This window comes from Sporothrix brasiliensis, assembly GCF_000820605.1.
Source record: "Sporothrix brasiliensis 5110 chromosome Unknown Cont18, whole genome shotgun sequence".
NCBI classification, from domain to species: Eukaryota; Fungi; Ascomycota; class Sordariomycetes; order Ophiostomatales; family Ophiostomataceae; genus Sporothrix; species Sporothrix brasiliensis.
In genome coordinates, this window is record NW_024467137.1 from 2,144,374 (window position 1) to 2,158,536 (window position 14,163).

At 53.8% G+C, this 14,163-nt stretch overlaps 4 protein-coding genes across 4 annotated transcripts; 1 reads left to right on the forward strand and 3 right to left on the reverse strand.

Moving 5' to 3' along the window:
- Positions 1-1,110: 1,110 nt before the first annotated feature.
- On the reverse strand, positions 1,111-4,086 carry SPBR_01290 (mRNA cleavage factor complex component; the record flags this gene model as incomplete). Its single annotated transcript, XM_040759601.1, has 5 exons — positions 1,111-2,056; positions 2,202-2,439; positions 2,500-3,235; positions 3,361-3,837; positions 3,919-4,086. The coding sequence occupies 5 exons, from the start codon at positions 4,084-4,086 to the stop codon at positions 1,111-1,113; spliced, it is 2,565 nt and encodes an 854-aa protein (XP_040619580.1).
- A 1,712-nt stretch (positions 4,087-5,798) lies between these two features.
- SPBR_01862 (uncharacterized protein) lies at positions 5,799-6,860 on the reverse strand (the record flags this gene model as incomplete). Its single annotated transcript, XM_040760172.1, has 1 exon — positions 5,799-6,860. One exon carries the CDS (start codon positions 6,858-6,860, stop codon positions 5,799-5,801), a length of 1,062 nt encoding a protein of 353 aa, XP_040619581.1.
- Positions 6,861-10,034: 3,174 nt separating this feature from the next.
- On the forward strand, positions 10,035-10,344 carry SPBR_02138 (serf family protein; the record flags this gene model as incomplete). The annotated part of the gene is made up of 2 exons (XM_040760445.1): positions 10,035-10,097; positions 10,165-10,344. The coding sequence occupies 2 exons, from the start codon at positions 10,035-10,037 to the stop codon at positions 10,342-10,344; spliced, it is 243 nt and encodes an 80-aa protein (XP_040619582.1).
- A 967-nt stretch (positions 10,345-11,311) lies between these two features.
- SPBR_01782 (uncharacterized protein) lies at positions 11,312-12,546 on the reverse strand (the record flags this gene model as incomplete). The annotated part of the gene is made up of 2 exons (XM_040760092.1): positions 11,312-11,775; positions 11,841-12,546. The coding sequence occupies 2 exons, from the start codon at positions 12,544-12,546 to the stop codon at positions 11,312-11,314; spliced, it is 1,170 nt and encodes a 389-aa protein (XP_040619583.1).
- Positions 12,547-14,163: the final 1,617 nt, after the last annotated feature.

Genomic DNA, 14,163 nt, shown 5'->3' on the forward strand with positions numbered 1-14,163 from the left:
CATCTCGTTTGTACGCATATCCACCTTCATACATCCGACGACGACGCCCTATACCCATCGTTTTCTTCATTGGTGTCTGCCTTAAAGACGCCTCCTTCTCATCGTAGCTATAACTCCTTGTTTTCACCTTGTTGCCTATTGTCTCTTTATAAACGGACTTCAAAATAGTTTGGCGGTGTTCTTTTGCGGGGGGTTATTTTTGCATTCTGCGCTCTGATCTCTTGTGTTTTCTGCTGCGCCGGTTATAACCACGATATATTGGGACGGTATACTCTTATTCGGGTTTTATTTTTTTTTCTTCTAAATGATGCAAATGCTATGATGCCCTTTTTTCCTTATTTCGTGCCACTCCTATATTTACAATGTGCTCCTAAAACATGCTCGACGAATCCTTGGCGCAGAAATACTTGATCCGGGCATATTTACACCCCCTTTGTTTGCTATCCTTCTTACATACTGTAGAACCTGTGGAGATTGTTAAAAAACAGAGCGCGGGGAAGAACGGCCTGTTACAAGTTTCTGGATTACGGCGTATTGTTCTAGATGTGTTCTTTGTGCGGCGGTTATTTTGGGACGAAGCCCGGCCGCGAAGAAGAGAGACGCGGGTCGCCTTTGCAGTGGCTGCTGGAAGGTTGGCCTTGTTCCAGACAATTGTCTCGAAACGGGACGAGGCAAAAGGGCGGAGATGATGGGAACAGTTGGGTAAAATAGAGACGTTTTCGGGTACAAAACCAGTCAAGATCCATGCCACGTTGTGCAATTCCAAAAATAGTTCAAAAGTCAGGTTCATATTAGCACTGTGCTTAATCTGTATGCCTTCCCCATCTTATATATATGTATGCTTTGAGTAATAAGAAATTGCATGCAATTGCAATCCCGCAAGATCTTCGTAAAGAATGACATACACAAAAAAACACAAAATGAAGAAACCCGAAAACGGGCTGACAAAAACTGAGCAAGGGAAAGAAGAACACCGGCCCATTGTTATCAGACAACGGGCAATGCAAAATAATGATCCATGGCTCGCTACGGCGCGCGCAAATTAGGACAGGAAAAAGCCGCTGCGGAATAAAATGCAACAAAAAATAGGTGTAGTAAACCGCTGACGGTTTAATACGGCAAGGCGTTAAGGTCCACCTCGGGCTCATCGCTGTTGTTGTCCTTGTGGGCACCGCCACGGTGCTTCCCACTATTGCGGCCGAACCGTCCACCGCCGCCACCGCCCTCGCCCGATGCGGAACCGCCAATGCCACCGCCGCCAATATCGGGGTCGACACGGTCCAGATCCGGTGGCCGACGGGGGTTGCTACCTCCACCCGCACCACCCATACCGCCGCGCTTCTTCTTGCGGCCACCACCGCTTGCAGCACTACCACCACGGGCTCCATTTTTGCCTCCTCGGTGGTTGCCATTGCCGTTACCGTGGAAGTTGGCGCCGTCATCGGCCTTGCGCTTTCCGAGAACTGCGTTAGGGCCATTATGTCCGTGCTGGTGGCGGTTTCGGTCGGCTGCAGGTCCTGTCGGGATGGGTTTCGTAATGACCGGCCCGTTACCGCCGGCCATCAGGGCTGAATGGGCAGCAGCAGCTGGATGGTCACGGTTGTTGTCGCTCCGCGTCGCCTCGGCGTGGCAGCTGGCATGGTAGACCCGCGAACCGATCCGGACGGCATCGATCCAGACCCACTCCTGCGCCTCATCGAGCCACTTCATCTCGAACTTCTCCTGGCAGATGGGGCAGGTCTGGTTGGTGTTGGCGCTGCCCGTAGGGACAGGGATCCATTGCAGCTTGGCACCTGCAGCACCGGCACCGCCACCAGCAGCACCAGAGCCTGCTACCCGGCCACCACTGCCACCGGCTGCACCGCTGCCGTTGGCCCCATGGTGGTCGACGCCGTCCGAGTCGATCGTCTCACGAGAGTGGATCCAGTCCGCCTGGTCGACGTACCAACTGCGGTGCTGCCCACGTTTCTCGGCTTCGACAATACGCTGGTGGACACGGAAGTGCCAGTCCATGTGAGCTGTCTTGGCTGCACGGCCAGCCTCGTCGGTACGGAATCTACGCCCGCACTGAGTGCAAGGAGGGCCAAGGTTTTCATACATCAAAGGCAGAAGGTGAGGACGGAATCTATAGAGCGCGAAGGGTCGGTTAGTAGACATTCTGCACTCAATTACAGCAACGCCTAAAGTGGGCGAGGGCTTACTGTTTAAGAGACGAGGACTGGAACGAAATTTCGTTCTGAATCTCGCGTAACGGGTCACGGGGAGCAGCGACGGCGTTGTTCCGGATGGACGCAATGATATTGGCCAAACCCGGAACATTCAGGCCAGCTGGGGGTAGAGGTGGCTGCGTCGGGGGCTGGAAAGGGGCATTCTGAGCAGGTGTCTGCTGTTGGAGGATTCCAGCTTTTCTAAGCATATCCACCAAAGCCAACGGGTTGGCTGTGTTGGTTGGGGCAGCTGGAGCAGGGGCAGGCGCCATTTGCTGCTGGGATAGCACACCTTGAAGCAGCTGTGCTAGCTGCGGTGTACTTGGAGGTACGTATGGTGCCTGTGCCTGTGGCGGCGGTGGCGGCAGCTGTTGGTGCTGCTGCTGCTGTGGTTGAGACGGCTGTTGTTGCCGCGCGGCAAGGATCGCAGCAAGCGCACCCTTCCCAAGAAGGCCGTCGATTGACATACCACCGGCAGGTGTCGGTTGTGGCGGAGGCGGCGCCGGGGTTTGTGCAGGAGGTGTAGAGCCCGCAGCTGCCATAGACCGAGCAGCGGCTAAAGCAGCCAATACGGCGGCTGGCAAGGGCGGGTTGCCACCCGGCGCAGATGCGGGTGCTCCTGCTGCTGATGCCACCGGCGGGGCCTGGAAAAGAGGATAGTTGGCTGCCGGCGGCGTCGGCGCTAAGCCGATGCCGGCCTTTAGATGGGCAGGCAAATTTACGGCGAGGGCATCAATTTGATTTCTTACTAGGACGAGCTTGTCGTGCTCGAGGCCTTGGCTCTTTAGGATGGTCTGTAGATCCAGCAGCGCCTTTAACCTCCCTGCCACGCCGACATCATACGACTTTTCTGTAAACTCTGTCTTGGTTGCCTGGATCAACCGTTCGACATCTTCATTCAGCGACTCTAAGCTTATCCTTGAAGGAGTGGCAGGAGGGGCATAAGGATTCTGGAACGGCGGTTGCTGTTGCTGTGGCTGCTGTGGTGGTGGTTGGAACGGACCGCCCGCTGTTGCGTATGCAGGCGGCTGTGGTGTTGTTTGTGTTGTTTGATTCGGTGGCTAGTTGACAGCAACAAGTGTTAGACGCTACGGACGAGTTACAACAAGCGGGAAGGACTGGTCTGTCCCGCCCCGAACTGATTTGTACTTACTGGGTGGAAGGGGTACGACTGTTGCGGCGGTTGCTGTTCTTGCGGGAGGGGCTGTTGCTGGCCGTACGGGCCTTGTGGAGGGTAGCCTGGACGGCCACTGGGTCCCGGTGGTGTTGGCGTCTCGCGATAAGGAGTGGCACTGTTTGGGCGTCCACGGCCGAGCAACTGCTGCTCGCTACGTATGTGTTCGTGCTGGGCTTGCAGCGCCGATGTTCTCGCCTTAATAAGGGCATTCTCGATCGGACGGGTGGTCTCTGGGCTGAACACAGGCCGGGGGTCGACGGATCCGGGCACTGGTTCCTTCCACGTCTTGAGCATCTCGTCCATCTTGCGTCGCGTACCATTATCGACAGAGGCGTAGGCGTCCATGAAAGTCGAATAAAGACCGCGGCCAAAGTAGATCGTGTAGGGGGTGCCAACGTTCTTGACGATGGAGTCGAGGAGGTAGAGGGCTGGCAACTTTCGTTGAGGAGCAACCTGATACGAGGATGGTTAGAATATAGAGCAGCCGGCGGCATAACAATGGGTTACATGCGACTGCAAAACAAGTCGGCGTACCTTCTTAATGTGTTCCTGAAGCACTTCCGAGATGCCGTGTGCGTACTCGGTGTTCTCCCGGGCGATGACAGTCAGCGTGGTGATCTCGACCCGCGAGTTCATCGTCAGTTCGCTGAGAGCATCCCGGAAGTCCGAGGCAACGCCCTCCGACTGGTCTTCGTACGACATGACGTTGACAAGACAAGCGCGACAGAGATGTACGTTCTTTTGTCAGCTTGGTTTTCGTTATCCCTCCCGTCCTATGCCTTTGTTTTGGTGCGTTTGCAACCTCGCAAGGTCGTGCTTAATCACGCACGGCCAGATGGGTGGCAACCGTCGTTTTTCTTGAGACCAAAGCTGTATGTGTGTTTTGCGAGACTCTTAAGCCCAGATGCAAAGCGTTTGGTTTCCACGGCTGATGGAACCAGGCCAACGGAAAGGGCCACAAGGCCAAACACAATTAGAAGCGAAAGATAGAACTCGAGCAGAATCACAAGAGTCGCCAGCATCAACGATAGCGTGTGCGAGCTCGTGTTCAGCGCGGTCTGTCTCTGGATTTCTGACCGAGCACCTGGGTCACTTTGCACTTGATGAAAAGAAACGTGGACACGGGGAAACACGATGGCCAAATCAAATGGTCAGCAGGAATACCGGTGACGCCTAGTTTCCAAGAAAACGCGCACACTCCGTCGTCTGTTCCCCACGACAGACGGCTGTCAAAGCAAGATGCAAGGACTGATGGAAAGGATGATGGAAAAGTCGAGCGTCAAATGGAATCAATACGGAGACGGTGGGCGATGCAGAAAGTTGGCGATGGAGTGTCGCGAATCAGCAAGTTGTCAAGTTGTGGTGACAAGGCGCGCGAGCCGCGAAAGACGAAAAGGGAATCGAAAAATAGCAAAAGAAAGAAAAAAGAAAAGAAGAAAACGACGGAAGGCTTTTGTTCACGAATTGACGCCCGCTGCTCGCGGCGAACGAAGACGCGCGCAAGACGACGAGCGAGAGAGAGAGATAGGAGAGAAATGAAGCAAAATCGAGGAAGAGGCTTGGATTCTTCCAGAATTGGCTCCTTGTCTCCTTCCCCTGTGTTCCCCTTCCTTCCTGTTTAATTTTTTACGAGACCTCCCTCGTTTCCTTCTCTTGCAGCCGGCTGAGCGATTTGTTTGTCCTTGATTCCTTTCGTTGACGTTGGGAAGGAACGAAACGGTGGTTGTCAAAAGGACAAAATTGGAAACAGGGAAGGAGAGAAGGGGGAAGGAAAGAAAGTGGGAGTTGCAAGGGAGGAGCGACGGAGAGCTGGCAAAATAGGAAAGCAGTGTGCCTCGTGGCGCTTTCTGGTGGCGCTTTCTGGTGGCGTCAGAATCTAAACGGTTATGTAATACAAATAGTCACGTGTTTTAAGCTGCCATTTGATAATGCAGGGTTCAGGCGCAAATAGCCGAATTAGGCATTGTTGGCCCACTAACACGAATTTGCTGGGCTTTTGCTGGGATACATAAAGTAAATTGTCACTCCTTTAGCACAATTTTTATTTTTGAAATTGTTCAATTATAAGTAAAATCCAAGTGAACATACGTATTATGGTGGACAGGAGAAATAAACCAGAAACGCCCGTCGACACGTCGACCATGCAGTCCGCGTTGCTTTGTACGGAGTAGGGTATCTCCCTGAAAGAATAAAGGTAAAAAAAGAAAGAGGTAGAAACGGGATGGACAAAGGGAAATGCATGACACCAAACGAAAGAAGATCAACAAAGGCAAAGGCACAAACGCCAGTGAACGCCCCGTGAGCCATATGTAAAGGACATTGGCAGTTGACAAAGGAAATTCTAATATGGGTGGGAAACCGAAAAAAAGAGACAGCAGACAGCAGAGGGCCGTCCTGGCCAGCAGGACAGAAACCTAGAACCGCGACATGTTGGCAACGCTGTAATGGCTGCTCATGGCAGGGTGCTGCGCCGTGGGCGGGCGGCGGATCTCGGGTATGATGGGGCTGGAGCGGTCCTCGTGGTACTCGCTGCGGGCGTCGTGATCACGGTCGTGATCGCGGTCGTTGTCATCGACAACCGTAGCGGCGTCGTTGGTGTGGCTGTAGTAGTCACCGCCTCCCATACCCACACTGGCGCCTTGGTTGGCAATACCGGCCGTCTCGTCGTCGTAGTTGCCAACAGGCAGCGGGTGACTAATCTGGATCTTCTTGCCAGCAAGACCGCCTTGGCCGTGGGCCAGAAACGGACTCTTCTTGAAGACCTGGGTCATGCGCTTGAAGCGGTTGACAGGCGGGTTATTGGCTGCCGCGCTCTCTTCGTCGCCCAGGCTGCTTCCACTGCTGCCATACGTCATCTCCTCCTTGTTGTAGCGGCGGGTGTTGCTGCGGGAGATGTTTGACGAGGTGGCGGCGTAGTAGTCGGCAGGGTTGCCGCTGCCAATACCAGAGCCAAGCTTGCCGCCGTCGGCGAGGTTGCCGTCAGCGCGGATCATGCGGGCTGTCAGGCCGGATGGGCCGTCGCGGAAGATTATGGTGGCCACAAAGTTGAAGAAGCCAAAGGTCAGCGACAGGATGCCGGCGGCCATGATGAGGCGCCACAGGGGCAGGCCTATGTTCTTGATGCTGAAGACGGGCTTGTTGAGGTTGCCGAGCATATCACAGCCGAGAACGACCATAGCGAGACCGAGCCAAAGGAAGCCGTGACGGTCAGAGAAGGCGGGCCAAGAGCGCTCAAAATAGCGCTTGAGAAAGCCCCACTGGATCTCGGTGAGAATGAGGAAGATGGCGATCGAGGAGGTGAAGACGTGGGTGATGGCGTCGAAAAAGAAGAACTGGCCGGTGACGCCCGAGATGACAATCATGACCCAGCTGGCGGCGACGATGGCGATCAGAGCGATAATATTGCAGGGACGCAGGACATTGAGAGCCCTGTAGCCAATGCCACGCAGCTTGGTGTTTCCGGAAAGGTTGAACATGGCGTCGTTTTGGAGACGTTTGTCGGTCGTGAGTGTAGAGAAGATTGGGCGTTGATGTATTGTTCTTGCTGCTGTCGTTCAGATCGGGCTAGCAGAGCTGGGGATTCGTGCGGATTGGAGGTTGATAATTGCAGTTTGAGAAAGGAAAAGGAGAGAAGAAAGAAGGAGGTGTCAAGATATAGTAAAAGAGCCAGCTTTTGCGTGAAAGTATGCAAGAGGAGTTATGTGCACCGGTCCAGATGGCAAACGACGAGAGAAGTAGGTGAACAAGAAAGCAAAGAAACGAACAGAACGATGAATCGTAAATAGAAGAGAGCAAAAAGGCCAAGAAACAAAGGCACGGGGAGGTGATAAGTGAACAATGGCTTTCTTGTCGTTTTAGGTTGACGCAGTCACCATTATCAACAAGAAATCAAAGGCGAGGCGGTGAAAGAGAGGGCGACAGGAAAAGAAAAGCACAAAAGAAATGAACCGTGGCGACAGGCAAGAAATGTTTGAAGCTGGCCAAGCGAAACAAGAAAAATGAGAGGACGAGGGTGTTTGAAGCCCTTTAATACGATCCTGCGATTGTTCGTGGACGTTGAATGTCGTTTTGTGGAGACCTTTCGGGGACGCTGTGAATGGGACGATTTGGTGGGGAAGGAACGTGGGAAGGGAAAGAGCGAGCTGCGCGCTTGCATCGAGCGCTGCTCAAACGAACTCCGGCAAACCGACGACAGCCAAAGAAACGACGAGAAAATGAGGCCAAAAAGGAGCGAAAGAAGACAACAAGCTGACGAGATTGGAAGACGAAGAGAGATTCAGGGTTGCAAAAGGGAAACAAGTTCTGTCGATGTCCTCTGTTGTCCTCGACTTGTTTCGCATTTTCAGGCCGTGCTGGCCAATGAATATTTTAACGCTGGTCAAGGCCGAACACACCTGGCCAGGGCCAGGGCCTGGAAGGACTGGCCCTCTGCTCTGAGGGCTCTGCTCTTTGATTTGTCTTACCTTTCTGTCAGTCCTGCTCGATTCCAGTTCTTCTGGTATGAATGGATCTCGCCCTCACTTTGGCGGGTGTTTGCGGCCTGAGACGAGACTGGGGGCCTTGAGGGACAAACGCCATCGTCTCGGAGAAGGAACACCTTCTTTCCTGCTCTCATTCTTCTCCTCTTCCAAATTCTGATTTTTCCTATTCCGAGCCTGGCCTCATAGTCGCGTCACTGTGTCACGCGCCGGGTACGCTTTGGGAGTCATGCCTTGCAGCATATGTAGATGCATTCGCAGTCACTGTTGCCGCCACCATCCAGTCACAGTCGTTGCGTGGATGCATAACCACAGCGCAACCTGGGTCATACGCCCCTTGCTGTCCAGTGTGTCCCTGGGTTTCTACTCTTTGTACGCGTCTCTCTATGTGTTTCTTGCCTTCAGCCGGACCAGCGACACCAACTACCTTGCCACCACAACCAGAGAGCAAGTGACGAGGCTACTGCGTGCTTCCCGGTCTTGGGATGATAGACAGAGCAGAGCGATTGACCGTCGGTGTGATCGCTGGCAAAAGGACGGGAAACATACCCTCCCATGTACGATGCCATGTAAATCGCGGTACAATTGTAGTAGTGCAAGTCCAGACGAGGCACTGCAACCGAGGATCGACTGGGAGAAGGAGCGATGGAAGGTGGCTAGGCAAGGGAAGGAGCAGGCGAGAAGCCCAACGGCCTTCGGCCTTCCACGCATGAAAACGATGCGTCGCTGTCCAATCGTCCCACGAGGAACCTGCATGCCGCTTTCTTGGCATCGGTATCAAGAGGGCGAGACGTGCGCGTGGAAGAAGTCCAAGGCTAAAATAAAAGTGTCGTGTGGAAGCAGATCGTCGCCCTCAGAGTCGTCGTTGGCGCGGCCTCGATTGGCTCCCAGGGCTGTTTACAGTGTTTCAGGTCTGTTGGGCTGTTTGGGAGGGGAAAAGTGGAGACCTTCGGTTTCGGTTTGTGTGAAGAGTGTAAAACAACAACAGCGCCAGCACACTTGGGCATAAGACTCAGCCAACGCGCCGACGTAGCCCGAATATGCGATGCAAAGCACATTGTAAGATTATGACCGCCTCTTCTTTGCGTACAGCGCATTCATGCTGTTGCTTTGCACAGCCATCCTTTCACCACCCGAAAACGTACACAAATACAAGTGACGCTTAAACTGTATGGCACCTGCCTCACTTGCCGCCATGACCGGGAAGGAAGGCGCACAGGAGCACGGAGAGAATACGAAGTAGAGGCCCGTCAAATGTGCTGCCAAACGTTACTCGGAGCCTCATCTGTTGATTCTGCTCGCTCATGGATTCTGTTCTAATCGCTTATTTACCTCATATGTCGGAAGAATAGAAGACGAAAATGGGCGCTGCATAACGTGCACGAGGCCAAAATGGAAGCGCCGAGCGCGTCTACAAGGCCGGCAGTCGGTGTCTGTACTCCACTGACATGAACAACGGCAATTCACATGTAACGTGTGTATGTCGTATCCTACAAGACGATAGGCTCACCTTGAAAGACGAGCTGGAAATTGGGCAAGGACAGAGGTATCAGGCGTTGGACATGGGCGGGCCGAACAAACAGCAGGCCGCCTGTCGAGGCCACCACCGGCGGCTATCGTCCACAGCCGCCGTCTCTTTGCTATATCGTGTCCTATTTTAGTCCGGGCCCTCGAGGACAGCTCGTGGAAAAGACGAAGCAGAATCGATGGCTTGCTGACGAGTGGTTGGCGAGCTGTCGTTGATAGAACGTTGTAAAGGACAAATGGCTCCTATCGGTTGCACGTGCCTCATTTTTAGCATATCGCTTTAGTGGCGCCAGCCCAGACATCTGCGTAGCCCGCAATGATAGAGGCCCCACCGCCTGTTGTCGCAAACCCCACCTGACCATTCTCGTTGCCTCACTGTTACGACAGTAATTAATTCGTACTCCGTACAAAAAGGCCAAAATAGCATCAACGCGGCCGGCGCCTCTCGCGCCTTTTTTCGGGCCTCGCATTTTTTGCCGCCTTTTCTCCTTCGTTACCTCTTCCTCCCTCACCTACACTTCCGTCGAGTGGACACGCGCTCGCTACGCTCACGCCCGCACACCATCGCTTAGTCCTTTATCTTTTTCGACCCCTTTCCTCTTTTTTTTCGGTTTTCGTCAGACCAACCCGACGGCCACTTTCACCATGGCTCGCGGCAACCAGCGGGACAAGGCCCGCGAGAAGAACCTCAAGGCTCAGGCCGGCCAGGTACGTTCGAGCTCAGACTACATGGGGGTGGCAGAACAGGTTTCTAACCATGGCTCTCTCGTTGCAGAAGAAGGCCAACACCAAGAGCGGCACCGAGATGCAGCGCGACCGCGACGAGCTGGCAAAGAAGATGCGTGAGAAGCAGGCAGCTGGTGAGGACTCCGTTTTTTTGTTTCCTTTTCTGGCGGCAAGCCGAGGAGGGGGTGACGTCGTTGAGGGCCGTTGGCTACTTGAAGACTCAAACTGACACACGTGTTCCCGTTTCTTAGCTGATGCTCGGAAAGCGGCCGAGGCTGGGGCCAAAAAATAACCTGGGGCGCATACGAACACGGAGCATGGGGACTCGAGGACAGGAGACGTTTGGATCGAAAGCCCGTTGTCCTTTTACTTCCGTTTTGATTGCCTCCGAATGGCCGGGCATACACGGACTCTACGGTATTGAGAGCCTGTGTATTGGGCCGCTTTGGTGGCACATCATGACGAGCTGGACATCAGGTAACGCCGGAGGACTTCGTTCTCGGTGAAGACTGCCTCGAACGCTCTTCCAAGTTCTGCTCCTAAAGCGTTCCTGACGTGACTTGGTCCTTTTTTATATGGAGTCCTGCTACCCTTTGAGGAACTTGCGTTGCGTTTGGCGTTCTTTTTTTTATATTACCTTTTTTTGTGTATATCCTCTACCGATCAACACGAACAGCGGCATGGGTGGATTGCACAAGATTTCTCTTGGTATAGACTACATATATAGCGAATCGATACGAAACTGTACACCTTCGACTTTACACTGCACTCCAAACATACTATACATCGGCGTTGCTTTGCTTTACATCTTTATCAACTTTGGGCATTGAAGAAACCGTTTTCATGTTTTTTTTTGGCTGTTGCGAAAATGGGTAAAGTTTTTTATGGAAAAAAGGTGTCCTATTAAGTCCATCCAGAAAAAAAAATACGAACCAGTCATATGTACCTTTTCATCCGGGAAACAAGCCCCATAAGGGAAGATTTTTGAGACAAAGATGAAGAGGAAAAGGGAAGAGAAAAGTCAGGGTAAGTAAAACACGAGAGGAGAAAACTGGAGAATAGAAAACAACATGAAAAAGGAGTCCAGAAACATAGCCTTTGCGGCTCTCTCACAAGCGACGAAAACAAGACGCAATGGTTGTCAAAAGGGTAACAAATGAAGACGACGCACAACACGCCTACACGTGGAGACGCATTTATGCGACCACGGCAGTCGACGGCAGGGAGCCACCGAAACCACCAAAGGCACCGACACCCTGTGCCTGGACAGCCGGGAATGAGCCAGCAGCGCACATGACAGCGCACGAGCAGGAGCCGTCAGCGTTAATACTGCCGGTGCCCGTGGTCAGACCGGTGCCGCTCGAGCCGACAGCAGCAGCCGTGTTGGTCGCAGCCGTGCCGCCCAGCGTAGCAGTCAGAGAGTCGGCGGCAGCCAAGGCCGAGGTGGTGGTGCCAGAGGCGACAGTGGTACCGCTGCCGCTACCAGCAGCAGCGCCACCAGCGGCGGCGCCGCCACCATTACCGGTAATGGCACTGCCAGTGCCAGTTCCGTTCTGGGAAATGGCCATCTGCTGGAACATGGCCTGTGTCTTTGCGGCAGTGGGGTTGATGGAGAAGGTCATGCCCTTACCGCAGTGACCTTTCTGGCGGCAGTAGAACCCTGTTTTATTGGTTAGTTCGGGTTGGAAAAAGGAGTATGCGGACAAAAGCGGGCTCAAGACATACACAGAGGAGTGTCGACCATGACCTGAAGGGCGACCTGCGGCGGTGGGTTGACAGAGTTGTTGGCGTTGGGCTGGAAACCAGAGTCCATGCCGCCGGCGAGCAGCTCGCAAGGGGTGGCAAAGGCAGACTGGGAGACGGTGTGGTTCTGGCTCAGGAACGTGAAGATGACCATGTCGCCGACATTGGCGACGATGCTGCTGGGCTCGTACGCCAGACCCTTGGGGCCACCGACTGTGACCGTGTGCGTTGCGCCAGCACCGCCAGCGACAGCCGTCGCACCAGTAGCGGTGGTTCCAGTGCCACCACCGGCAGCAGCCACAGTCGTCTCTGCCGGGGCACCAGCAACACCACCAGCACCAGCCGTCACCGTCTGTGTGACTGTCGAGACGGCGTTGATGGTAGTGGTGGGCACACCACCACCACCGTTGACCCAGATGACGACGATCTCGCTCAGGGAACCCAAGACCAAACCAGCTTCGGCGAGCAGCGCGGCGTCGGCGTTGACGACCTGGCTGCTGCCGACGCCGCCGACGCCGCCGACACTGCCGACACTGCCGACACCAGCAACATCACGAGAGGGGTGAGGTCCACCCTTGTTGTTGTTGTCGGCGTTCTTGGGATCGCGGCGGACAGGGTAGACGTTGTGGACGGCCTTTGCGAGCGCCACGGGGGCAATCGCCAAGCTTAATGCTGCGGAGAACTTCATTGTGACGGTTGACAAGAGAGAGAAGTGAGAAAAAAAGACTAGCTTTTGGCGCCGAAAAAGACTCCTCGAATATGAAATTTTCTGTTTTTGTGTCGTAGGACTTTCTCAAAAAGTTTCCTCTAGGGATTTCCGAATGGTGGTGCTTGAACGAAAGGTATAATCTGGATGTCGAGCCTGCTCGTTAATAGGACGAGAGAAGTGAAATGAACGCAGGAAAAGAAAAGAATGGAACGTCTTGTCCGAAGGTTGACAAAATTTACGAAGACGAGAAACAGGTATAAGAAACAAAAAAGAGGAAAGGAAAGAAGGAGAGAAAAGGGGAAGAAGGGAAGAAGGGAAGAGAGGAAAGAAAAGGGAAAACAAGACGAGAGAAGGGAAGGGGGAGTACATAAAAAGAAAAGTCTTGGCTTGATCCTGTCTCCGAGTTCCGTTCTCCTCTCTCTGTTTGTGTATAAGTGGAAACCCACATCCCATCCATGCACGTTATCTGGGCGTGGTATGGGAAGCTCAGAAGAGGAGACGATCCCAGGCCGGGGTGTTGCTGTGCACGGAGTATGCAGCGTTTCTTTTTACTGACCAGCTTGTTCCTCTGTTTTCTTCGAGGGTCTGTTCTTCATCGACTGCCTTTGATTCCCTGCTGGCCATCCCCTCTCCGCCACCCTCGTAAGCTCGTAAGGGGCGTAGCATACGCATCACGGAGTCGGCGGGGCTTGACGGCGGAGGGACTGAGTGCAGGAAATGGCGTGACTGGGGCGAGGAGACAAAGGGGCCGCTCTGAAGATGCGTGGCTCTCAGAGAGGGTCGTTGAGAGCTGCATCACCCCCTCGAGCCTCACCAGAATTTCGAAACAGATGGCCGTGCATCATCCGGCCAAGGGGTGTTCCCTGCCACGGTCGGGCCCAGGTGTCTCCGGACAGTATGCAAGCACGAGAGGCAGGGCTCTTGGGACGTCGTGACGAGGCTCTGCTGGAGATGCCCAGAGCTGGGAAAGGATGCAGACTCGACGGAAAATTAGAGTAATGGGTCGGAAAGGGAGGGTTGCAATGCAGGCTTGGGTTCAAACAGTGTCTGTTTCCTGGGAAGGAAGGGTCTGGAGGTCCGTGTTAGGAAGTTGCGTGTGAGAAAGCGACGGCCACTAACACAGGAAGGTGCTGGCCGCTGGCAAGAGAGCTTCGCAGGACCAGTTCCTGGGCTAGCGCGGGGGCTTGTGTTTTATGGTTGTTGTGGCAGATCTGTCTCGGATCGTGTTTTGGCATTTGTCGCTACGGGGAATGGTGACAGGGGTCAGTGTCTGGTCGGTCTGGGTCGTCCTTTCCTTTGCACCTGTCGAAAGCAGCCCGCTTCCGCTTTGGCCGTTTCCGCAGCCAAAGAGACTGGCACCAGAGACAGTTCGCTCTTTCCTACGAAATAATTGTTATGAAATACCGACTTCGTAATATCTACACAACCTAAAATAGGCAAAAATGCAAGAAGGGAGGCGCGACCGACTTGTCAAGTGTCGTCTGGACTCTGCAAGCTTCAAGGCCCTATCTTCATAAGACGGATGATGCTGAGAGATGTAGAACATGTTGTCTATTGATCATTTCTCTTGAGACAGTTCTTTTCTTTTGTTTGTTT